This window comes from Eublepharis macularius, chromosome 5 (genome assembly GCF_028583425.1).
Source record: "Eublepharis macularius isolate TG4126 chromosome 5, MPM_Emac_v1.0, whole genome shotgun sequence".
NCBI lineage: Eukaryota > Metazoa > Chordata > Lepidosauria > Squamata > Eublepharidae > Eublepharis > Eublepharis macularius.
In genome coordinates, this window is record NC_072794.1 from 169,979,128 (window position 1) to 170,005,475 (window position 26,348).

The 26,348-nt window shown below is 46.1% G+C and overlaps 1 protein-coding gene across 1 annotated transcript in view; it reads right to left on the reverse strand.

Annotated features, from left to right (window-relative positions):
• The window catches only part of ANGPT4 (angiopoietin 4), a 71,065-nt gene that overhangs the window by 18,849 nt on the left and 25,868 nt on the right, over window positions 1-26,348 (reverse strand). The window contains exons 2-5 of the mRNA XM_054979047.1: window positions 11,330-11,485; window positions 10,346-10,467; window positions 2,679-2,911; window positions 563-678 (exon numbers count right to left, since the gene is read on the reverse strand). Of these exons, the coding sequence (XP_054835022.1) occupies window positions 563-678; window positions 2,679-2,911; window positions 10,346-10,467; window positions 11,330-11,485 (627 nt within the window). The remainder of the gene's footprint in view (window positions 1-562; window positions 679-2,678; window positions 2,912-10,345; window positions 10,468-11,329; window positions 11,486-26,348) is intronic.

The following is a 26,348-nucleotide window of genomic DNA, read 5'->3' on the forward strand; positions in this document are numbered from 1 at the left end:
ACCTCCAGCTGAGTTGTGGAGATCTCCCAGAATTGCAACTGATCTCAAGACTACAAAGATCAGTCCCCCTGGAGAAAATGGCTGCTTTGGAGGGTGGACCTTATGGCATTACACCCCTCCCTTCCACAAATCCTGACCTGCCCCGCCTCCACCCCGAAATCTTTAAAATTTCTGAACCGGGAATCAGCAAACTTACAGGAGAGGTTTTTCCACTCAGGAATTATCTGGCACCAAGCCTTCAGCAAGGCAGCTGCATAGATCCCATACCCTGGGATCCATTGCCCCTGTGAATGTTTCATGAAGCCCATCTTCTTTCCCTGCCTCATGGCACTAGATTTCACGGCCAAGGCAAACTCATGCAATCAGAACAGAACATGCAAAGCTCATGTGTACACACACACACACACACAATAGCAGCAGGAATTGCCCTCCTGAGAGCTGTGGGAATTTCCAGACAATTCCTTTAGGAACGGAGGGCAAAGAAGCAAAATATTTTTATCTGCAGGGCATGAATTGGGAAAGGGAGGGGGTGATGAAGCAGGTCTCTTCTGGTTTCACTGACCTTTTTGGCCTCTGTCAGATTATGGATATGGAGAGCATAAACCCCGCTGAGGTTGAGTCCCGACTGCTGAATTTCTGCACAGTCTTGGAACAGCTGGTCTTGCTTCTTCAATGGAACTAGACAGAAAAAACACAAATCTCAAAGACGTTTTTGCATTTTGCAGCACAGGTATCCTGAAGTAAGGGCAGGGCAATTTCTGATAACACATTAAAGGGGAGTGGGGTAGCCGCCATGCACATATTCACTTAACTAAAATGTCAAAATTCTCCTAATTCAGTATTGTAATTGTTCCCAATTATGGATGCTGTTGGATTTACATGGGGGGAGGTTAAATCCAAATTGTAAAATATTGGAAACTGGCAAAGTGATACTTCAAGATGTCAAAAACTTTATTCAGAGCAGAACCTCTTTGGGGAAAGGGCACTTTGACAGAATGCAACCTTCGTGCTATTTTTGGCACTTGTGAAGTTTCAAGTAGACATGGGCACAAACAGCATTACGAACAGAAAAAAAACCTGAACAGGCCGTTCGGCTGTTCGCAAATGGGCCATTTGTGAGGTGCCATTCCAGCCAAACAGGTGGTCGTTGCAAGCCTTGTTCGTTGCATTCGGCCTGCATTCAGCCGCTGTTCGGGAAGCCAGTCACTCAGGCGCCTTCAATTACTTGCCTCGGCAACAGAGGGAGGGACTGTCTGAACTCTGTCTGCACTCCCTCTGTCGCCCTGGACACCCCAATCAAAGTCCAACTTAGCTTGATGGGCAGGTCTTCCTTCCAAGTGTGGAGCTGCAAATTGGTTACAATTGGTAACATGGGAGCAGACACCCGGGGGGACGGAGGGAGAAGGGGGTGTTTTGTGCCCATGGGAACTCCAATCTCATCCCTGCAAACCCTGATAGGCAGCTCTGACGGCCAACCACAGACCTCCTGTGTTGCTCTATGGGACCTTCAGTTTCCTGGGGGTGTTGAATTTGGGAATGTATAACTCCGAGATCAATACTGCAATCCTGACCAAACTTGGGTGATGGCTGGAGGAGAGCCTGCTGTACATTCCCTGTGAATATGGGCACTCTAAGTGCTAAGGGGGCTGTTCTGGCACCAACAAACAATGAACACTGAACACGTTCATTAATGGGACATGTCCGTTTACGTTCGGGTGTTCATGTTCGGCATTGGCAACGAACAACAAACAGCCTGTTTGTTTTTTCCTGTTCGTGTCCATGTCTAGTTTCAAGCCATGCAAAAGCCAGATGAGTGTCTGTTGCCTGTCCCCTGAGAGACCGCCACCGCTTTCAGCCATTGGCCAAGCCACTGTGATGTAAAGTAATCTCTCACACCACTTAATAGCCCTGAAAGGAAGAGATCAGAAATAGAAAGATGACCAAAAGAGAGAGCACTGTTAAGGAAGCAAAAGTTCAGTGTAGGTGGCTGGACCAGGAGGGCCCTGGTTGTTTTGGCAACAAGGAACGAGGGAGGCAGGACTCAGGAGTGGTGTCATGTAGGGAGGCTGAGGGCTGAATGCGAGGAGAGTCGGGAGGTGGAGAGAAAGGCTCAACAGGGAGCCAAAAAGCCAGCTGTGGAAAGGGTTGTTAAGTCCAGGTTAGGCCATTCCTAAATATTTGGGGATGCAGCCCGGAGAGGATGGGATTTGCGGAGAGGAGGGACCTCAGAGAGGTATAATGCCAAAGAGTCCACCATCCAAAACAGCCATTTTCTCCAGTGGGAACTGATCTCTATTGTCTGGAGATCAGTTAAGATTCTGGGAAATCCATCCGAAAATCTCCAGAGATTTCCAACCTGGAGCTGGCAACGTTGTTTGCTGTCCTGCTGCTCCTCTCGGTGTGCATATGAAGAGAGGTGGGAGGCGTGGTGCCCAAGCTCTCTGCGCATGCACACAAGCAGCAGGAACTCTCAAGAAGGAGCAAAAAAATAATCATGGTAGTTATTCTAGACTCATGACCCAGCAGGAGGGTCTTTGCTACCCACCAGAGGCCTGCCAACCTTGAGCTGAAGACTACCAGCTGAGAGCTGACCCAGAAATCAAAGGGACAGGGAGAACCTGGCAAGAGGAGGTCTGGAAGTGATGCGCTTCACAGCATCCTTCCTCCCTTTCGCTCACCTTGGCCTTGGGAGACCAGCTGGACCAAATTCTGGACGGACTCCAGGAGCTGAAGCTGCTGCTGATGGAGGAGGCTGCTGTTGCCGTTGGCGGCCAGCAGCGTCTTCTCCAGGCCCTCAATGGTGTAGCTCTGGTGGTTCACGAGCTGCTGGAGCTGCTCCTTCTCCACCCGGATCCCCTCCAGCTCCATCAAGTGTTTGGTCTCCATCTCCAGGACTCGAGTCTCTAAAATGCTGCAAAGGAAAGACAAGATGATAATGTTGTTGTTGTTGTTGATGATGATGATGATGATGATGATGATGATGATGATGATAACAACAACAACACATTCAATTTATATACCGCCCTTTAGGACAACTTAATGCCCACTCAGAGCAGTTTACAATGTATGTCATTATTGATGTATTGTCGAAGGCTTTCACGGCCGGAGAACGATGGCTGTTGTGGGTTTTCCGGGCTGTATTGCCGTGGTCTTGGCATTGTAGTTCCTGACGTTTCGCCAGCAGCTGTGGCTGGCATCTTCAGAGGTGTAGCACCAAAAGACCTTGCATCTTTTGGTGCTACACCTCTGAAGATGCCAGCCACAGCTGCTGGTGAAACGTCAGGAACTACAATGCCAAGACCACGGCAATACAGCCCGGAAAACCCACAACAGCCATCATATGTCATTATTATCTCCACAACAAAACACACCCTGTGAGGTGGGTGGGGCTGAGAGAGCTCTGAGAGAGCTGTGACTGATGCAAGGTCACCCAGCTGGCTTCAAGCGGAGGAGTGGGGAATCAAACCTGGCTCTCCAGATTAGAGTCCTGCTGCTCTTAACCACTACACCAAACTGGCTCTGATGATGTTGTTATTGATGATGAGTTTGGTGATGATTTTAATTATAGTCTGCCTTTCTCACTGAGATCCAAGGTGGATTATACACTGTAAGTAACTACAAATATAATCAATGTCTAGGACATTCACTGGGAAAAATACAGCTTGATTAACAGTTAGGACATTCAATGAAAAACAGATAAAATAGGCTATGATAGCAGTAAATTTGAAAACAAGCATAAAGCTGAACACAGAGATGAAAATTTCTGAACCAAATAATAATAATAATAATAATAATAATAATAATAACAACAACAGTAACAGTAACAGTAACAGTAACAGTAACAGTAACAGTAACAGTAACAGTAACCGTAACCGTAACAGTAACAGTAATTATTGACACCTTGAACATAATACACCAGACATAACAGTTGTGGAAAAAATAGAAAGGTTTGGCTAATCGACATTGCAATTCCTGGGGATGCCAGAGTCGAAGAAAAAGAACAAGAAAAAATGATTAAATATAGAGATCAGCCAATAGAAACCACCTGATGGATGAAGAACACAACAGTAGTCCCCATTGGGAACTAGGAACTATTTCGAAAAGCTTCACAACTTATATGGAAAAACTGCAGCTTTCTGATATAATACCTACAGAACTGCAAAAGACGGCCTTACTTGGAACAGCGTACATATTACACTGCTATGTGGTTGATATTTAGGCCTCCGGTGGGAACTTGTATCAGCTCAGCAAGGCCAATCAATGATAACATGTGATCTTTATTTATTATTGATTATGTTGTGTGAAATTTGAATAATGATAATGATGATAATGATTCATTTTTTATACCGCCCTTCAGGACAACTTAACGCCCGCTCAGAGTGGTTTACAAATGGTGTTATTATTATCCTCCTGACAATCACCCTGTGTGGTGGGTGGGGCTGAGAGAGCTCTGAGAGAGCTGTGACTGACCCAAGGTCACCCAGCTGGCTTCAAGCAGAGGAGTGGGGAATCAAACCTGGCTCTCCAGATTAGAGTCCTGCCGCTCTTAACCACTAATCCACACTGGCTGAAACAAAGCGTAATTAATTTACATGGCATCTGTAGCAACATCAAACTACCCAGTAGGAGCATATCAACATCAGCAGAAAGTACCCAATAGCATAATCTATCGTTCTTGTCCCCTCACTAAGATATCTCTTTGCGTTATTTCTTATGATACAGCCTTATAATCTGAGTAGGAAGTCCTCCTGAATAATTGCAGCTCCTAATGTATCTAAACCATTTAATATGCTACTACTATGTTTTAAGAAAAGGGCTTGGTGTGGGGGGGGGGGGTCAGAAATGAATGAAATACACAAATATAAACATAACAATAAAATTCACAAAGCATTAAAACAGCAAAAATGTTTAATACATCATTTAGAACTAGGGTGGGTTCGGGGGGGGGTCTTACAATTTGGCAGATGTCAAGAAGCTTGCTGGGAAAGGGTTAAATGTAACTCCAAGGGGACAGCATTCCAAAAATTAGGGGCAGCCACCAAGAAGACCCTCATATGTGTCCTCACAAAATGTAATTCTGTCATTAACAGTTCCCATAAGACAACCTCCGAATTTTTATTATATAAAACTTCTAATTAAAAAAAAAAGACTATGGGCAAGAATACTGGTAAGTCATTTTGGTGTTTTCAAAGACGAACATTTATTTATGAGTCCACATGTCGAAATTAGGGCTTTTTTCCTGCCGGAACTCTCCAGACAGAGACCAGTTCCCCTGGAGCAAATGGCCGTTAAAGTAAGCCTGCTCCTGAGAGGGGGGAAAGCGCAAACACATGCGGCAGGAGGGTGGTCCGAAACAGCCTGGATTGGGGCTGAAATAGCCCAGATCGGGCCCGAAATGGCCTGGCACTGGCCGCTGCCGGGCAAGGGAGCACTCTTTCATGTGGCAGTGGCGCAGTCCAGGATGATTCAGGCCCAATTCTGGTGGTTTCAGGCCCATTTCGGCCATATTTGGGCCATAAGTGGCAAGGATTGGACCTGAAACAGCCAGGATCGGGTCACTGCCATGCAGGGGAGTGCACCCCACACCACATCAGCCTGTTCCTGGCTGAATCAGGCCCGATCCAGGCCAAATTTGGCCTGATGCAGGCCAAATCATGGCTCCCATGGAGCACAGGAGCGCTCCTCAGGCAGATATGGCCTGCATGATGATGTCACTTTCCAGAAGTGACATCATTGCAGTCTTGGGAGCGTGCATGCGCTGTGCGTATGTGCTTGTAGTGACAGGGGCACCACCTCCTCCCAAGAGCTGCCGCGGGTGGGAGTTCCCCCACCTCTTTCCCCAGAAAAAAAGCCCTGCACAGATTTTCAGAAGCAGAAATGGTTAGATCCTTGCCCCCTGAATACTTTACTTTTGTTAGATGGTGAGAGAAACAAGACAGGAAGGAGATGGGTGAAGGAACGGTTGAAAGTGAGAAACGTAGAACTCCTCTTTCTAAAGAGATGAACCCCCACTTTATACCACCTACGAATCCCTGCCTCACAATTGCAACAGAGTCCTGATTTTTTTGATGGACTCTTTATCTGTTCATCAACCTATTTGTGACTGATTGGCACAACCGTCCAGTGCAGAAGACCAACTTTTTTGAGCTGTGAGTACCTGTGTTATTATTGCACTTTCATCCTAAAGTGCAAATGCTTAATTAGCACCATATAGACAAGCATACATTAAATGTAAAGGAAAATAACAAATATTTTCTATAACAGCACTTTATCACCCGCACTTTATGTATGCTACTATTTAGTTCATGTTATGGGGTCCGTTGTAGCACTTGTATGAATTGTCCGTTCCAATGGTGAGTAGGGGCGATTTAAAGGTTAATTAGGGTACACTTCAAGGTTTCACTGTGTATTTAAAAGATTTATGAATTGTTGTTATTAAAATATCTAACAGATGTGTAAATTATATTTGGATTATTCCATCTAGTTTATGCGGGATTTTTTGCCCTTGTAGGGCTTGTAAATAAGCAAGGCAGAGACCCTTAGCTCCTGGCTCTCAGAAGAAACCCTCTTCTTGGGAGGCTATGAGTTGCATTCCAGGAGAGCAAGACCGAGATAAGGGAGTGAGGCCAGCACAGTCAGGGGTAGATAAAAATGTGTCACAGTTGCATTTCTGGACCCTCAATCAACATGAAATTGCTCCAGCTTTGTAGGGTTTCTGGCAGCTCAAAGGATTCACAAAGGGGAGATTTGTGACACCCAAGGGAGTGCGGTCACAGGGTGGGAAGAAGGGAAAGCCGCAGACATTCCTGAGAAAGAATGTCTTACTTTAAGGGAATGTCCTAGGCATGGTGTAATATACCTAGTATCCTTGGGACTGACTTGCCCGATTGGGAATGGACATCTGGGAAGCCAGGGTTGATGGGAGCTAGGGTGCGAGATTCCAGGTGCCCGGCCAAGGCTGGTGGAGACGAGCATTCTCTTTGTTCCAAGTAAGCAACCTGAAATATTTTCTTCTGGTTGTGCTGGAGCCTCAGGGAGGCCCCAAAGGGAATATTTGCCTGGGTTTTTTTGGATGGCTCTCTCCAGTCCTGTTGGGAAATCTTTCCTGGAGCTCAAAACAAAATCCACTTTTCTAGGGCAGCCCCAACCAGTCTGGAAAGAAATGACCTTAAACACATTCTCCTAACACCCTAATATGCCATTTATGTTGTACACAGTGGTACACAGGTCGGGGGAGTGTTGCCAGCTCAGAGGAGGAAAATACCTGGAGATTTTTGCGGGGGGAGAGGGCAGGGTTTGGGGAGGGGCTGGAGCTCAGCAGATTATAATTCCATTGAGTCCACTGTCCAAAGCAGCCAACTGGAGATCAGTTGTAATTCCAGGAGATCTCCAGCTACCACCTGGAGGCGGTGAGCCAAGCTACAAATGACGCCTGACACAGGTTGGACACTTGTCAGCTTCCTTCAAGTTTTGTTGGGAAATGTAGGCGTCCTGGTCTTGCAGCTTGGCTCTCCATTACAGCTGCAAGACCAGGATGCCTACATTTCCCATCAAAAACTGAGGGAAGCTGACAAGTGTCCAACCTGTGTCAGGTGTCACTTGTAGCTTGGCTCTGTGTGCAAGAAGAAAAGAGGACCATCCCGGGAGAAATACAAATGTACTACTCAATGATACTAGCAAAGAAAATCATTTATCAAAATATCAAAATTAAAGTGCCCAAGTGCTAAACTGTTAGAAACATTCATATGGTATAAATCATATTACAATTGTTCAATTCCAGTATATTCAGCATAGAATCAATATCATGCAATTCCCCTATATTTTACAACAAGACAGATCCAAGTACGTCCAAAAAATATCCAACAGGTAAGTCCTTTGTGAATGTAGAAAATCTTGAATCCATTTCTTAATCGCTGTCTCTTTCATGCTTTTCACAGATGTTCCAGTGGCTTGGAGGATTTTGCCAGTGTCCACTGGAACGTCTGTGAAAAGCATGAAAGAGACAGCGATTAGGAAATGGATTCAATGGACCTAGCAGGACCCACATCCCAGCTAGGCACTAATCAGACCCAGAACAACTGAGTTTCTGCAAAGCTGCCACATCTTGTGCCTTCAGCCCATGCCCTGGGTCCAGAGCTGCCTCGGGGTATTTTGTCACCCCCCAAGCAAGACCCATCCACCACTTTCCCAGTTGCATACCACCATCAGCAAGTTCCAAGGCAAGCCCCTGCTAAGACCCAGCTGGTGGCAGCAGGAGCCCTGGAAGGCATGCCAGTCCCCTCCTGTACTAATACTGCCTGGGAGCCCGCTGAGACCCTGCCCTGCATTGCCACCTTCTTCCTTATGTAGCCCCCAAGCAGTCGCTTGGACGGCTTTGCCAAAGGTACTGTGTATTAAAGATCCAGAGGAGTTAGTTAGCCATGTTAGTCTGTAGTTGCAAAATAGTAAAGTGTCCAGTAACAACTTTAAACTAACCCACTTTATTGTAGCATAAGTTTTCGAGAACCACAGCTCTCTTCGTCAGATGCATCTGACAAAGAGGGCTGTGGTTCTCGAAAGCTTATGCTACAATAAAGTGGGTTAGCTTTAAAGATGTATCAAAGATACTCTCTCTTCCACTTCCCTGTTCTTAACAACTTGCAAGCACTTAACAGTTTTTAGAGGGGGCAGCAGTCCAATGCTCCCACCAAATCATTAAGCAGTGTGGAGGTGTGGGAGGGATGTCAATTTTCCATCCTTGCAGAATGGAGATCTCTAAACTGGAGTCATTTGGGTGCTCTTTGAGAGGATTGCTACCAAATTGGATGGCATAGCAGGAAATCTAGTTTAAGAAACGTATTATGAACAATGTTTTGCTTTCATGAGTTTCTTCAAAAAGCCATCCAGATATCCCGTTTATTGGTGTCTGTAATTGCCATCATAAAATCTTTATTTTGAGAGCAGTCTTCTCTGGTTTCTCAGGTAGTAAGATCTGCTCCATGGTAATGTTTTTCTCATGCACTTAGCTTGTGGGTGTCCCTTCCCAACCTTCCCTCCTCCTCTTTCTCCCAGCTTATTTTCCTAATGTGATTATTGTTTGCTGATGATTGCTGTATCGTTCTTTGTTCCTGTGGATTGCTGTTAAAATAGTTGGGTGGGAGCAAAAACGAGCAAAGGAACAAGTTTTCTAGCTTAGCTTCTCCCTGACATACTAGTATTCATATGCAGGGATTTCTTCGTATTTCATTGCATTTAGTCACATGAGGCCTACCCCCTCATAATAACATAACATAACTAGTAACAAAACCAGGCAGGCCAGGCATTGCCGCATCTGCTGCACCCTGATCTGGTTGCGTGGAGGGCAGGGTGGCCAGGCCTGGTATTGCCCCCTCCCCAGTGCCCCAATTTGGTTGGGGGGAGGGCAGGGCATTGCCCCCTCCTCTGCATCCCCGTTGGGGCCAGATTGGGCCACTGCTGGCGAAGACCACTGGGGGGGGTGCCAGGCTCCTGTACCCCGCAGTAGCCCTTTCCGGACCTGTTGGGGACGGATCAGGCTGCTGCAGGCAGAGTGTGCTGCCAGGGAGCAACTCTCCGCTTAACCCCACTAGGGGTATGCTACCACACCTGCACTCAGGGATAAGCAGTGAGTCATCTGGAACACGGCTCCCCTTTTATCATTATAGATAATATTCAACAAACTCAATTTGCAAAGTGTGTTATTATTACCCTCTCAACAATCACCCTGTGAGGCGGGTGGGGGCCAAGAGAGTTCTGAGAAGCTGTGACTGACCCCAGGTCACCCAGCTGGCTTCAAGTAGAGATGTGGGGAATAAAAACCCAGTTCTCCAGGTTAGAGTCCTGTCACTCTTAACCACTACACCAAACTGGCTCTTGCACTCTGGGTATAGCCAGACACATGTCAATTGCCTTAGCAAGGTATATAGCCCAGGCACATGTCAGTCACAGATATGGTATAGCCCAGACACATATCAATCACTGTAGCAAGGCGTATCACCCAGGCATATGGTAATACCAGAAATGGTATAGGCCAGATACAAGTCGATCACCTTAGCAATCACTCTTCTGTGTCCACATATGGCGCACACACCCTCATTCTAATGGTCTTTGTTAACCAGGTGATGATGGTTATGATAAACCTTCCCAAAGCCCCTGGAGACCCCCAATAAACCATGAATATACATCAGGCTCTCAGCTGTTCTTCTCTGACTTATGGCCCATAACATCCAAAGATATGGGATGAATTTCTCTGCGCACACGTTCTGATTCCCCGTCTTAGGAAAAGGCAGGCAGCCTCCTCTTCTCCTAGTTAATGCAACTGCCTAGTCTAGCCGGCGGGGCAACCTACCTGTTTCGCCTCTGCAATTTCTGGATCTCGCTGGTCTGCAAGAGGAGCTGTGTCTCCAGCTTGTTTGTGGACAGCGAGTTCTCCAGGAGCTGAAGCTCAATGCGAGAGGTCTGGTTGAGCACCTGGCGGGGCAAAGAGCAAAACTGGAGGTCAGGCCTGAAACCGGAGCCAGGACTCCTTCGAAGCTGTTGTCAGCAGCCCAACTCACCCGTGATTAAAAATAACGCAGGGTCAGGAGGAGCATGTGCAAATAGCTCTTTCTCACCCCACTGAGTAACTTCAATTACCCACCACATTTTTAGGAGGGAGGGGTCTTCCAGGACTTCAGTCAGACAGCACATAATAAATGCAGCTGGTGCCTCATTTGTTGCTGGGAAATCCAGATGTTTCCCCAATGCTTGAACCAGAAGCTTTTCGCTGACTCTCAGAAGCTCCTACCTTGGTAATCTAGTTGGTCTTTAAGGTGCTTCAGGACTAGGGTTACCAGGAGGTGGGGACCCTGGTGCCTATCTGCCCTCCCAGGCTCATGCGATGACATCACTCCCAGGAAGTGACATCATCACACAGACCGCAGCTGCCTGGGGAGAGCTCCGGCACTCTGCGAGGGGGCTGAATCGGGACCAATCTGGGCCAAATCAGGACCGAATCTGCCCGAATCGGGTCCGAATCAGCCTGGAATAGGCTGCTGCGGAGCATGGGAGTTCCCTGTCCTGGAGCTGGCAACCTCACTGAGATCCCTCCCCCTAAACCCTGCCCTCCAATAAAATCAATATGCTTCACTTTTATTGCCATCGCTCAAAAGAGACTCCAGAGATTAGACCTCAGAGGGGGAGAGATCCGTTCAGCTTGGGGGCTCAAACAGGCTTGAAAACCAGGCCTAGCACCCAGGCCTCCTTGTCCCAAAATCTGATCTCCCTCCGGCACTCCATATGCATTTTGTTTTCCATTCAAGCCATTCTGGAACTCCCCCCACCCTGCCAACACCTGAGCCTCCACGTTTGTCAGTTTTCTGGTATGCTCCGCTGTCTGGTTCAGGAGATGCGTTCCGATCTCCAACATGGTGGCCGTCTGGTTCTGGACTGCATTCTGCTGCATCTGCGCCATCTCCGACTTCATATTCATCTGGATGTAGCTTTCCAGCTAGAAGGAAAAGAGCCAAACGTTACAGGGGACAACCGAGGCTCTCTCTCACCCCAACCCAAGTTCCAAGCTGGCCTCCCTGTATCCCTCCCATTCCCTCTGCAGAGCCGAACCCTTTGCCTCCCTGTTTCCTCAGAGAGATGAAATCCCTGCAAAGCTCCTCTCTGGAGGGACTCCACGCACCCTCTTGCCTCTTCAGTCATGCCAAGCCCGGGCAGGGGCTGTTCTAAAGAAACAGAATTATGTCTCGAGGCAAGTTGACCTCAGTTGTCTTGGAAACATTTTGCTACAGAGCAGAAACTCAAATCGTACATTATCTGGCGGTCAGGGCAGGCTGTCGGCAACCTGGATCCTTGCCTCCTGAAAAAATTCTCCTCTTGGAGCAATTAATCTCATCGAGAAATGTTGGCAAACAAATATGTTGGATGCTTGTTCTGTCCTCGAAATCCCTCTGGTCTGCAAACCTTCGTTTTCCTCCCCATTCCTGTATAAGGCCCGATTGGCGTGATGCTATACGAGGCGAAGAATTCATCCACAGCTTTGCCCTCGCACAGAGACTTCCTTTGAACTGCTCAGAATTGCGTTCACACAGTTTGTCATGTAAATCAGACTACCAGGGTTGCCGGCTGTGGCTTGGGAAATTCCTGGAGATTTGGGGGTGTTGTCTCAGGGTGGAGTTTGGGAAGCGGAGAATGCTCCATAGAAATGTGATGCCATAAGTTACCATGCTCAGTTCAAGGCATTGGTTATCACTTACAAAGCTCTTCACAACCTTGGTCCAGCACACCTATGGGACTGCCTCCCCGCCCCCTGCTCCTCCATGGCATCTTTGCTCTTCCAAACAGGGTCTCCTGCAGGTGCCACCCTGCACATGGGCAAAATCGACAGTGGCCCGTACATGGGCCTTCTCTGTGATGGCCCCTACATGGTGGAACAGCCTGCCTGAGGAGGTCAGGAGAGCCCCCACTCTCCTGGCTTTCCACAAACAATGCAAAACCAAATTATTCAAAAAAAATTTTTACTCAGATCTGAGGGCTGTATTGTAGGGAGAGGAACTCAGATGAGCCACTATTGAGTTAGGAGGAAACATCGACTTCACCACTATGCAGTATCAGATTCCTGCTAATGCTCTGTCTTTGGGAACTTGTATCTATTTACCTTATGGCTTTGTTTATGGAAACGTTCTTGACATTGGCTGTACTAATCTCACATTATGTAATCCACCTTGAGTCGCAGTGGGAAAGGCGGACTATAAATGATATAAATAAATAAAATAAATGGAGTCCACTCTCCCCAGCTGCCATTTTCTACAGGGGAACGGATCTCTGTAATTCTGGTAGAACTCCAGGCCCAACCTGGAGGTTGGAAACCCTTCTCCCAGCCATGCAAAGCAGCTACATGGCACTCGTGTGCATCGTTGTTTCGCATGCGTAGCAGCCCGGCATGTACAAGATGTTGAGTTAGTGCAGAGTCCCGCGTGAAAGTGCCTTTGCTTCATCAGAGGTCACTTCTAGACCTAAATGAAGTAGTAAGAAAAGGAACACCTCCTAGCAGAGCAAAGGGTTCGCCCAATAGATGTATTTTCTAATCGAGCATTCCAACCATTCCCCTCGATGGAAATGTTCCGAGTTCATAGCAATCCTCCAAATATTCTCTGCCCGTGCCACAAACGTTCCATATTTGTACTTGAAAACTGGTGATTTCCCCCCGCCCCCGCCCCCAACAGCAGCTATTTATTTAAGATACTTCCATTCTGCTTTGCAACCAAACATTGTCCCCAAAGCCACCCCATGGCCATTCAGAGTAGTTGTCATGTATGCACACATCCATGCCGTTTATGTATTCTCTGATCTAATGTATTGATCTCGTGTCATGCTCTTGTAATTGTATTTTGGAACATAGTCATACCGACGTTGGCCTGCTTAAAACCGGAAGTGCCTTGCTTGCTAATGCTGATTTCACAGACCAAGTCACCAGCCTGTTATCTCTACAAAAACGGGCCTCACTGACCTTGCAGCCGCAAACCGTTTCTCAGAGCAGAGAGAGACCTGGATGCCTTTGTAACCTTCTGCCGTTTTCTGTCTAGACTAAGCTATTGTGTTCTCATGTAACTTCTTAGATTTTCGCGCCTAAACGCAATCTACCCCAGGGGAGGGGAGGAAATGATGCTCCTTATATCAATAGTACCTTTGCCTGTATTATCATTCCTGCCAACTTTCCCATCTATGGATGTACCCATGAACTTGATGGATCTCTAAATAAAAGTCTTTCAACCAATGCACTGGAGGGCTTGCTGTGAGGGGCTTGGGGGTCTAGCTGCCATGGACTGCCGTTCCTAGAACTGACAGTAGTGTTGCCAACTTCCAGGTGGTGGCTGGAGATCTCCCCAAATTACAACTGATCTCCAGATATAGAGACCAGTTCCCCTGGGGGGGAAATGGCTCCTTTGGAGGGTAGAGAGTATGGCATTATAACCTGCATTATACCCTGCTGAGGTCCCTCTCCTCCCGAAACCCTGCCCTACCCAGGCTGCAACTCCAGATATCCAGGAATTTCCAACCCAGAGCTGGCAACCCTAATTCAAGCACTGTCCGAAAGGGGGGTGCAGGGGAGAGTTCGCAGCTGGGCCTGGAACCAGGCAAAACTGAAGGGTTCCTGCCTGTCTATCTTTCTCTCTCTAGAGCACTTTTACCCCACTCTTTTTCTTGCAAAGAGCTCAAGCTAGCACATGTGGTTATCGCTTCCCCATTTTATCCTCACAACAACCCAGTGAGGTAGGTGAGTGTGAGAGAGAGTGACCGGCCCAGTAAGTTTCCTGGCAGAGTAAGGTAGGGGTTCTACCCCTTGGCTGTCAAACCACTAGGAGATTGGAGACTAGGGGCTTACCTAAATAGCGCCCCACAACACCACTTCTGGCTGCTTAACCGGAATTGACGTCACCATATCGTGAGGTGGTCTAGGGTTCACCTAAAACTCTATGGTAAAAGGCATAGAGTTTGGGGTGAATCCTAGAACATCCTGCAACCTGGTGACATTAGTTCTGTTAAAGCAGCCAGAAGTGACATCAAGGCATCATAGCATGCCATTTACGCTTCCCATTTCTCCCTGCCACCCTATCGAGTGTCAATGAAAGACAGAAACTGATGTCAGGATGCTGTCCACCAACCTGGTCAGGCTAAAGTAGGGATTAACAGTGATATCCTAAAAAGAGTTATTCCAGTCTAAGCCTATTGAAATCAATGCGCTTAGACTGGGGTAACTCTGGTTAGTCTTGCACTATAAATCCCTGTTCTTCAAAGCTCCCTGCACACCCAAAAATAGATTTAAAGGTTGCAGTACTTGAGCAGAAGGGTTTCAAAGGAAGGCTCCAGCAAGAAGCTTCAGAATTAGAATTCACATTGGTAAATTTGGACTCAACAGGCATAAGGTCATTTATTTTATGTATTTATTTGTTTCCTTGTTTCGATTTCTATTCTGCCCTCCCTGCACTGGCAGGCTCAGGGCAGATCACATTCCATAAAAATATTGCAATAAAAACTTGCATTTAATGATTTAAAACAACAATATCAAACAGTACAATATAAATATTTTAAAAGGTACATGAAAACAGCACAGAATTTGCATATCCAATGTAAAATTTCAGGCACCTGAGAAAGTGGGCCGGTGTTCGCAAAGGCTTCTGCTGCTATAAGTGTGCCTGTCTCGAAGGCTCCACGAGGCTCTTTGGTGTTTTGGCTGCAGAGGACTGACGCAGCACCCCCTCTGGAATTCATCTTTGAAGGAACAATTTGTCTTCTCTGCATGGTTTTCGGATTTCACAATACCCAGTGTTGTTTATGTATTTTGGAGGATTTAAATGGTAGTTTGCACAGGGTAATTTTTTTTTTGCTTTGTTTGAATTGTCATGTACTTAAGAGTGTTTTTCAGGATTATTCCCCCTTTTATAGAGAGACTGTACCTTGTCATCTTGTATAAGTAGAAGTTGGGTGGTATGTCCGTGTGTCGGACAGGGTCGGTCCCTGGCAGTTAGATCCCTTTGTTCTTCACAGCAAACACACAGGTGATTTGGGTGAAGTAACATTTATTAGAGAGCCATCAGTTTAGGTTGATCAAACAGTGGAAAATTGGCAGAAGTGACGTGAAGAGGAAGAGCATGATTAGTTATAGAGGCAAGTCCCACCCCCTAGGTTAGTAGCCCGGTGAAATTCTGGCGCAAATGTCAGAGACAAAAAGTAGCAAAGTTTAGATTACGATATGCCAACAACATCAACTGAGGAATGAAATCATCCCGGTTCTCAAGGCAGATATGATTCAGTCTAGCTGCATCTGGCTCCAAGTCCGTCGGCTGCTAAAGTGAAAGTGTTTAACTTGAAAGGAGAGAGAACACAGTGAGCTTCTAAACAACAGGCGTTGAAAGGCACTCAGAACTCTTCACAGTTCCAGAGGTCTACTGGGCAGCATACAACCCCTTCCCCCCATGGCATGTATTGCAGGCAGGCATACATGACAGACAGTGTGGTATAGTGCTTAGAGCATCAGACTATGATTCCCACTGTTTCGTGAAGCTCATCAGAACGTAAGAAGAGCCCTGCTGGATCAGACCCATGGATCATCGAGTCCAGCGTTCTGTTTCACACAGTAGCCAACCAGATGTCCCACCAACCAACAGGGCATAGAGGCCAAGGCTCTCCTACCTCCTAGCACTGCTGTTCAGAGGTTTGCTCTCTCTGGATATAGAGGTTGCCATGGCTAGTAGCTACTGAGGGAGCCATCCTCCATGGTGGCTTATGTGGTGACCTTGGACTAGTCACATGTTCTCAGTCTATTCTACTGTACAGGGTGGTTGCAAGGATAAAATGGGGAGAAGAGAATCATGCATACACCTTGAACACCTTGGAAGACGGTGCTTTCCATGGTCATAGATCCGGAGGAGTTAGCCGTGTTAGTCTGTAGTCACAAAATAGTAAAGAGTCCAGTAGCACCTTTAAGACTAACCAACTTTATTGTAGCATAGGCTTTTGAGAAGCACAGCTCTCTTCGTCAGATGCAGCGTCAGAGTTGCATCTTTGCCTTTTGCTGCATGAAATTGTCATGAATGAAAGGTGGTATATCTATTGCAGAGAATTAATGCGAGCTTGGAAACTGATTTTTAAATCTTGGCCAGTATGCATCCATCTGGCAGGGGCGGACTGAGGGGGGGCAGGGGGGGTAGTCTGCCCCGGCGCTGTCAAGGAGGGGGTGCCGGGCACAGCTGCCAGTCACAGGGAGTGCACGGGCGGTTTTGGGCCTCTTCGTACTCTTCCATTCTGAAGTCTAGCAATACAAAATAAACAGCATCCTTTGATTAAGATTATTCCAACACAGTATTTGTGTTTTGTTTAGCCTTCTTCCTTGGCTCTTTATAATGGCAGAAGAATCACTTAATGGCCAAGAAAAGACATTCTCAGTTAGACTGAACAAAGTCATATGTTGTTGCTATTGCTTTCAAAAAGCTTCTGATGAAGAGAACTGTGATTCTCAAAAGCTTATGCTACAGTAAAGTTGGTTAGTCTTAAAGGTGCTACTGGACTCTTTTCTATTTTTGCTACTACAGACAAACACAGCTAACTCCTCTGGTTCAAAAAGCTTGCATCTATTTGTGTTATGATCTGCTGCATCATTTTTATAACAAAACACATTTTCAGCTAAAATTCTTTTACTCTTCATAAGCTTCTCGAAAGCTTATGCTGCAATAAAGTTGGTTAGTTTTAAAGGTGCTACTGGACTCTTTACTATCTGGGAAGAAGGGAGAGAGAAAGATATTCTATGTAGACAGTGCTTGCTTTTGAATTTTGCAAAGTACTTTAGCAGCACACAGAGGCACGGAATGAATGCTTTTACTGCAGAGCAACAGAATAAATCCCACATGGAGCAAGAGCGCAAAGTCATCTGTACCACAGCAACTTCAGCGAATGTTCAAGAAGTGAACAATCTTCTGCACTTTTTCTCATGTGGTAACATTGTTATCTATAATCACTCTGTCAGAGAAACAGCATGGTCAAGGTCAAAGGGGGCAGTCTGATCATTCCTCTCTTAGAGCCGAACTAGACAAGACACCTGACACGTGGAAGACATGAGTTGGTTTCCCACAAGTTTCCATGGGAAGTGTAGTGAGAAAGAACCTCTGCCAGAGAGAAGAGGGAGAGAATCTCTCTTCTCCCTGGCAGAGGTTCTTTCTCTAGGCATCTCGTCTAGTCCGCTCAGCTCCCTCTCACCGCTGCGGGTGTGCTCGGCTCCCTCTGGCTGCAGAGTGCATTTAAGGGAGCGAGGGGAGTGCACTGGAGGCAGTGAGAGGGAGCCGAGCACACTGGCAGAAGCAAGAGGGAGCCAGGACAGTGGATTGTAAGCCTTTGGAGCATGTCCCCACTGCCAACATGCTCAGCTCCCTATGATTGCCGCCAGCATGCTCCCCTTGCTTCCCTAAATGCATTCCGCAGCCAGAGGGAGCTGAGCACACCAGTGGCAGTCAGAGGGAGTCGTGTGCACTGGCAGTGTCGAGAGGTAGCCAAGCGGATTAGACAAGATGCCTAGAGAAAAAACCTCTGCCAGGGAGAAGATGGATTCTCTCCCTCTTCTCCCTGGCAGAGGTTCTTTCTCACTACACTTTCCATGGAAACTTGTGATAAACTGACTCGTGCCCTCCACGTGTTAGGTATCTCGTCTAGTTTGGCTCTGAGACTCAAGACGAATTACACAATGTATGTCAGTACAATCAGTAGGATGAGGAGACTAGGACTGCAGAAATCTGAGACAAGGCATAAGTATTAAATGTGACATGTTCAACAATACAAGAAATAGTATTATGTTAAATAGAAACATAATGCAGAAAGAGCGAGATATAAACATACAGCAACAGATAAGAAATACTAGAAATATAGTCTACAGTCCCATTTCCTCTATTGAAGCATCTTTCTGAATCATTCTGTTCTAATGCAGCCCTATTCTCTTTATAAAAATTCCCTCTTGAACAGATCAGTTTTGTATAGTTGGCAGAATGCTAGGAGTGTTGGAGACCTCCTGACCTCATCACGGAGGCACTCCACAGGGTGGGGCCACTACAGAGAAGGCACGTGTACAGGCGGTGCTGGAGGCCACATCAGCTTTTCCTCTGGCCCTCACACCGCTTTATAATTTCTCAGGAGCATCGTACTGCAGCATCAGCTAAAGAGCCAACGCTCCCCGGGAACCATCAAACATCTTGAAAGTTGTCATTCTCAGCAGGAATGCTCAATAACCTTCCAGATGGGTTCATGAATGGCTCACCGGTTGTGCTCCTGGGAGCCGATCATTCAATGCATTAGTCCTATGCGTCTGACAACCAGTTGACATCCTCTTCTCTCACAGCTGCTGCTGCCTGCCCCCTCCCGCCTCTGCCTCTTCTGTTGTCCTCACCGATCGTTGAGAAGTAACACACAGTTAAAATGAAATGACATAATCTGATATTTTGAGTCGAAGCTGGTGACGGGTTCAGTAGTGAGTCACAATCAACATCTGTAGCCATGCCCTTGAGTGCATAGAAGCAGAATTTTTTTTATTTTACTCATAGCATTTATAGTCTGCTTTTCTCACTGAGACTCAGTGCGAGATTAGCACAGTCAATTTCAAGGACATTTCCATAAACAATGCCATAGGGTAAATAAACACAATTTTACAAAGACGTAGCTATCGAGTGGAGTGCAAGTGGAGCACAAGTGAGCAGGGAGGAGCACACATGAGTCTGTTCACTTGCCATTCAAGTGTAATTCGTCACTTCTAGCTTGGCCCTTAGTTAAAACATCTCAGTGGGCTGGAAAAGACTTTTCCTTGGACAGCCATTGCCAGCTGGGGAAGACAAGTCTCTGTCAGATGGACCAAGGGTCCAATCCTCCACCCGTTTTGCATTTGCTCAATATACAGTCAATCTGGTCTTTTTTAAAGTGTGGTTGTCCAGCTGTCTTATATAACAGGCCAAAGTACACTTGATCTTGGAGATATGTGATGAGATTGCCTAACCCTGAAAACAACAGCTGTGTGAAGATGCAATGGGGATCAGTTCTTTTTTTAAAATAACTCCCTCTCCACTGGATGCCATTTCTCCAATCAAAATCCCCCTCCCCACAGGCTTCTTTTTAGCCTTATAGTAAAGAGTCCAGTAGCGCCTTTAAGACTAACCAACTTTATTGTAGCGTAAGCTTTCGAGAGCCACAGCTGTCTTCCTCAGATGCTACAATAAGCTGGTTAGTCTTAAAAGTGCTACTGGGCTCTTTACTAGTTTGCAACTACATACTAACCTGGCTAACTCTTCCAGATCTAAAATGTGTGTATTCACAGTATGAACAGGTTGCAATCTATGGGGACAAGGTCTAGAGTCTCAATGGTGACTCTGCATTTATGTGCAACTACTAACTCATCAAAAAGCCCAGGGAAGATGTAAGCAAGTCCCCTCCCAGCCCTTGCGAGCAATTGTTTCCCTCCCCCCCGCCCGCCTGACCGCTGAGAAATATCCAAATCCATCCCCTTGGGATCCAGCCACACCAGCCCACAAATATGCTGAATGGTTTTGCACAATTTAAGAATAAACATGCCATTTCCTCTAAAGTGCTCCTTCCCCCAAATGTTTGACAAAAGTTCTCAAAGAAGAGTAAGCAATCGGTTAACTGGTGTGATCATTCATGAAAACTTTGATTGGAGATTGACTGAAACAGAAGGGCCTGGCAGCGCTAGATCTGTTCACATTCCAAAAAAAAGCACCTTGCCCAGCACAACAGAATAGAGTGAGATGTGTATCCCAAGCACATCCATGCCCCACAAGATGTTACAAACAAGCCTGACACACCAATGTTCACTAGTTGGGTATTTAAAATAAGGGCAGAAGAAGAGAGTTGGAAACATCCAAGCACTGCCTGGTTGGGCTGTGTTAGGCTGTGGACTTCAGTTGCTGTGCCCCTGCCCCTAAAAACCAGAGACTCACTAAGCAAGGTGTCAGTCCCAGGGTGTCAGTCCCTGGCAGGTAGATCCCCAAGTCCCTCACAGCAAGCAGGCAGGTGCATTGGTTGAAGAAACTTTATTCAGAGATCCATACACTTCAGGTGTTCACTCATAGGTAGCACTTGACAGAAGTAACTAGGCAAACAATAGGACCACTGATATAGAGGGACGTTCTCCCACCCCCCTTTGCATTTAGGCACAAAAGCCTAAAAAGTTACATGGGAACAAAAAGTAGTTTAGTCTGAAATAAGGTACACAGTGAAGCAGATACATTTCAGCACCTAGCTGCAAGCTCTCAGTCAAGGCCACATAGAAATGAAAGAGCAGATTTCTTAGAGAAAAGGAAGAGCTTGCTAGCTCCTTTGGCAATTAATATTAGCAGTTTGGGCACCCTCAGGAGTCTTCTCATAAAATGCATAAGATACAGTACGTGACTTAACATAATGTGATGGCATATAACACAACAACGGCATGGACATGGGCATACATGACATATGCCAGCATGCATGTGACATCATGGGGCAGAGCCTTGTGATGTCACATTGTTTAGCTGCATTATTGGTAGTCCCTTGGCACACCGCTAGGTAGTACACTGCGTGGTATCTGCAAATGAACCTAGCCACCATCATACAGCCTTGAAAAGTTGGACTAATCACCAGACAAGCACACTAGCGTGGACATTGTGCACGACTAAACTTAAAATATAGCTTGCCCATGCCAGACTATTTCTACATATCTCTGCATGACATGTATGTTCTTTACCTCAAGCACCTGTGTGAAAAAGTCTTTTAAAAGCTATTACATCTATAAGCCATCTGAAGAAGCCATAGAAAGAAATATTGCATCTTTAAACCAGATGAAGAAGCCTTAAAAAGAAGAAGCTATTGTGTATTTAAGCCAGCTGAAAAAGTCTTAAAAAGAAGCTATTGCAAAAAGCCTTTAAAAGAAGCGATTGCATTTTTAAGCCAGCTGAAGAAGTCTTAAAAAGAAGCGATTGCATTTTTAAGCCAGCTGAAGAAGTCTTAAAAAGAAGCTATTGCATTTTTAAGCCAGCTGAAGAAGTCTTAAAAAGAAATTATTGCATTTTAAGCCATCTGAAAAAGCCTTAAAAAAAGCTATTGCATTTTAAGCCATCTGAAGGAGTCTTAAAAAGAAGCGATTGCATTTTTAAGCCATCTGAAGGAGTCTTAAAAAGAAGCTATTGCATTTTTAAGCGAGCTGAAGGAGTCTTAAAAAGAAGCTATTGCATTTTTAAGCCACCTGAAGAAGTCTTAAAAAGAAACTATTGCATTTTAAGCCATCTGAAAAAGCCTTAAAAAAAAGCTATTGCATTTTTAAGCGAGCTGAAGACGTCTTAAAAAGAAGCGATTGCATTTTTAAGCCAGCCGAAAAAGCCTTTAAAAGAAGCTATTGCATTTTAAGCCATCTGAAGAATTCTTAAAAAGAAACTATTGCATTTTAAGCCATCTGAAAAAGCCTTACAAAGAAGCTATTGCGTCTTTAAGCGAGCTGAAGAAGTCTTAAAAAGAAGCTATTGCGTCTTTAAGCCAGTTGAAGAAGTCTTAAAAAGAAGCTATTGCGTCTTTAAGCCAGTTGAAGAAGTCTTAAAAAGAAACTATCCTTAAACATAAAAGAGACACCGTGTTCGAGACAACTCAGAGCTTATCCCTGCGCACACGCAGTATGCGGGGATAAGTACTTAGTCAGCCAGCAATGCAGAGTCCTGGGAAGCCCTGGCAGCACAGGCAAGCCAGGCAGGCCTCATTCACTTGTCTCACCTCTCAAGCCATGATCCTGGGGGGGAGGCATCGAGTGGTGGTGGACAAGACTCACTTGCCTCGCCCCCCCCCTAGCCACAATCCTGAGGGGCAGGGGGTGCATGGAGGCAGACAAGCCTCACTCGCCTACTCCCCTCCCCTCCAAGCTGTGATCATGGGGGGGCAGAGCCTGGAGGGGAGGTGGGGAATAGACATGGGCACGAACAGACAAAAACTAACATGGTGTTCATTGTTCGTTGCCACCCACGAACAATGAACAATGAATACTGATGAACATGACCTGTTCACGAACATGTTTGTTGTTCATTGTTCGTGGGAGCCATCAGGCTCTCCTCCAGCCATCAAGATCCTTACTGCACCACTCTCAGAAACCCTACCTGAGCAGGCAGCAGGAAATGTACCAATAATAAATAATAGCTTTGCCCCAGAGCCTGGCAGCAACCCTGGAGCCTGAAGGGGTAGATCCCTATCCCACCACACACAAAGAAAATTCAAGCTCCAATGCACTCTCCCTGTCTCTCTCTCAAAATGCCAACAGCAACTGTCTCTCCCCCACTGTCTGCAAAACCAGAGCTGGGAGCCCCCTCCCCCCTGCTCTTTGCTTCCTTGTAACAAATTTGGAGCTCCACACTTGAAAGGACGACCTGCCTATCAAGCTAAATTGGGCTTAGATTGGGGTTCCCAGGGCAACAGCAGGAGTTCAGATAGAGTTCAGGCACTCTCTGCCTCCAGTTGCCATGGGAATTGATTGCAGGTGCCAGACTGTCTGGCTTGACGAACAGCAAGGCAATGAACAAGGCTTGCAAAGACCACCTGTTTGTTTAGAATGGGGCCTCATGAACAGCTTGTTTGAGAACAGCAGATTGGGCTGTTCGTAGGGTTTTTTTTGTTCGTATTGCTGTTTGTGCCCATCTCTAGTGGGGAAGACCTCAGCAGTGTATTATTTCATAGAGTCCATCCCCTCTTCAGGGGAACTGATCTCTATGGCCTGGAGCTCAGCTGTAATTCCGGGAGATTTCCAGCTACCACCTAAAAGCTGGCAACCCTAGGGGCACGCAGCAGCGGGCAAGCCTCACTCACCTGTTCTCCCCCCAAGCTATGATCATGGGGGGAAGTGGCAATGTCTATCCCCGTCACCCTGCCCTCCTCCCCCTGACCCAGATGGGGTGCTGGGGAGGAGGCAATGGCCGGCCCAGCCCCCCAACCCGTTCTAGAGCCTGTTGTATTTTTTCCTACAATGGGCTTTGTTGCTAGTCACATCTATAAACCAGCGGATAGCCCTGAGGTCTCAACTTACCACCCTGAACTTTGGAGAAGGAGCCCCAAAACTCAAATTCTGGCAATCCTCTTTTGACCGGCAATTTGACATGCTTCTATAAATCATACATTGTTTGGAAACAACAGCTGGTCCAGACAGACTGGCCACTTAACTGAGTGCCACTTGTTATTGTCTGTTTCCTGAGCTCAGTTCAAAGTGCTGGTTTTGATCTCTAAATCCCTTCAGGTCTAAGCCCAGGTTGTCTGAAAGAGCCTCCTCCCATATATATGTCCCTGCTTTGAGGCTTCCTGAAGTACAGCAGGTGAGTCCTCGGCTGGGGATCTCCTCAAGGGTTTTTCCAACCCTCTGGAACTCCATACCTAGGCTGACAAATTCATTATGGAGCTCTCTAACTAACTCAGTTCACATCAAGTCTTCAGTCGGCCGGCTACATCTTCCGAGTTTGCTTTTAAAATAAACTACTTTTTCAAGCTCTTCCAGTAGCACCTTCTACATTGGTAATCCTCTTCCCATTTATATTCTGCATGTTTGGGGAGACGCTGCTTTGGGAATGCTCTTCCCTCAAATTTCTATTTCCCAGTCTATCGTGAACTTTGCACCATTCCTTCAGTCCTCTTATTCTAGCTATGTGGAACAGGCCAAGGAGGTTGAATACAGGCAATGCAGGGATGTCATCCTACCCAAATTGCCAACTTTCCCTTCCCACAAATGAATTGGACTGCAAACATTCTGTCATCTTTACTCCTTTTGCAGCTGGAGCATTCATAAACATTTCATACTCTCACGCCAGTTTGGCCAGTCATGGCACAGGCTTCCCTGCCGTAAGGGCAATACAATGGAGTTGTTAGTTGAAAGGACCAGTTATTGTTTTAGTAGAGGGGAGGTCTATTACATTTTTATTAAGAACCACTTTGGGTGCTATGGCTATGCATTTTGAAAACAGGGAGATAGACAACCCACCGCCTTAAAGACCTGATACTTGAGGTTAAGCTAATAGGGTGGTGATCTGGCTTCATCACAGACTATCAAATGCTTGCAAAAGATGGACAGCTGCTTTGTGTTTAGGAGGCAAATGAAAGTCAGATGTCGCTTCCTCTTTCCTAATCCGCCAGGGAGATGAGTTTCCCAAAACTTTTCTATTTTTAGGAGAAGTTATAAATGAAGCGTTTGTTTGATATGATACATTCCAGGTGCCTGTTTCTTGGAAGGACTTGTGGGAGATGGGGGACAGAGGACTTCAGATCAAAAGCCGATCCGGCCACTGGGAAACAGAAATGTGCGATGAGCAAGGGAACGATGGAAAAATATCAAGGGGAAAGAATGACACAGCAGATTAGAGCCCGTCCGACAGAGATGTTGTCCCACCAGAAAAGCTACCCAATCTTCCTGCCAAACTAAATCATTCTGACGGAAGTTTCCACTTTATTCCCGTCATCAGGCGGTCTCAGAGGCTTTGAACGTTTTTCCAATTTTACATAAGCACAAGTTCTGTGTTTGTGTGGGCTATTTCATTCTCTTGTGCTGTGCCTGCTAAGCAAAGACAAAAGTTTTGCTTGTATCTGTTGGCAGGCAAGCAGCGAGGATGAGGAAAATAGAGGCAAAAGTTATACCTTGCCCTCCATAATAGACAGCTTACCTAGATGCCCCGTGGCGCAGAGTGGTAAGCTGCAGTACTGCAGCCCAAGCTCTGCTCACGACCTGAGTTCGATCCTGGCGGAAGCCGGGTTCAAATAGCCGGCTCAAGGTTGACTCAGCCTTCCATCCTTCCGAGGTCGGTAAAATGAGTACCCGGTTTCCTGGGGGTAAAGTTTAGATAACTGGGGAAGGCAATGGCAAACTACCCCGTAACAAAAGTCTGCCAAGAAAACGTTGTGGATGCGACGTCCCCTCTGGGTCAGTAATGACGTGGTGCTTGCACAGGAGACTACCTTTAACTTTTTTTTTTTTAACCTAGATGCTAGGGGGCATTGAGACAGAGGCTAGGGCTCCTCCTACTCTGTGATAAGGATCCAGACCACACACTATGCAAGGGAACGAGACAAAGACTTTACATGCTGGCAGCAGACAGGACAGGAGAAATTGGTGGCTGAGGTCAGGCAGAGACCCCACTGGTGATGGTAACCTAACAGTCCTGAAGATAGTTTCAGGTGGGTAGCTGAGTTGGTCTGCAGTAGAAGAGCAAGATCCAGGCCCAATATTCTAATAGTCTTGTGGATGGAACAGATGCAGGTTCTCCGGGCTTTCCTTTCCTCTTACAACTGGAAAGAATACTCGCATACATTTCACCCCAAGTGGGTGAAAGACAAAACACTTAAATGTAGAAAAACGCTTCCAACTGCTGGAAACGGCTATCAAATTTATTTCATAATTTGACTAGCTTTAATTCTGATATCTATGTATTTACTTTGTTTATACCTTGCCTTTCTTTCTTTCTTTCTTTCTTTCTTTCTTTCTTTCTTTCTTTCTTTCTTTCTTTCTTTCTTTCTTTCTTTCTTTCTCTGTCTCTGTCTCTGTCTGTCTGTCTGTCTGTCTGTCTGTCTGTCTGTCTGTCTTTCTTTCTTTCTTTCTTTCTTTCTTTCTTTCTTTCTTTCTTTCTTTCTTTCTTTCTTTCTGTCTCTGTCTCTGTCTCTGTCTCTGTCTCTGTCTTTCTTTCTTTCTTTCTTTCTTTCTTTCTTTCTTTCTTTCTTTCTTTCTTTCTTTCTTTCTTCCTTATTATTTTCAATTTTTATTCCACCCTCCCTGCCCAAGCAGACTCAGGGTGGAGTACATCAAATAAAAAACATTTATAGTAATTTACACC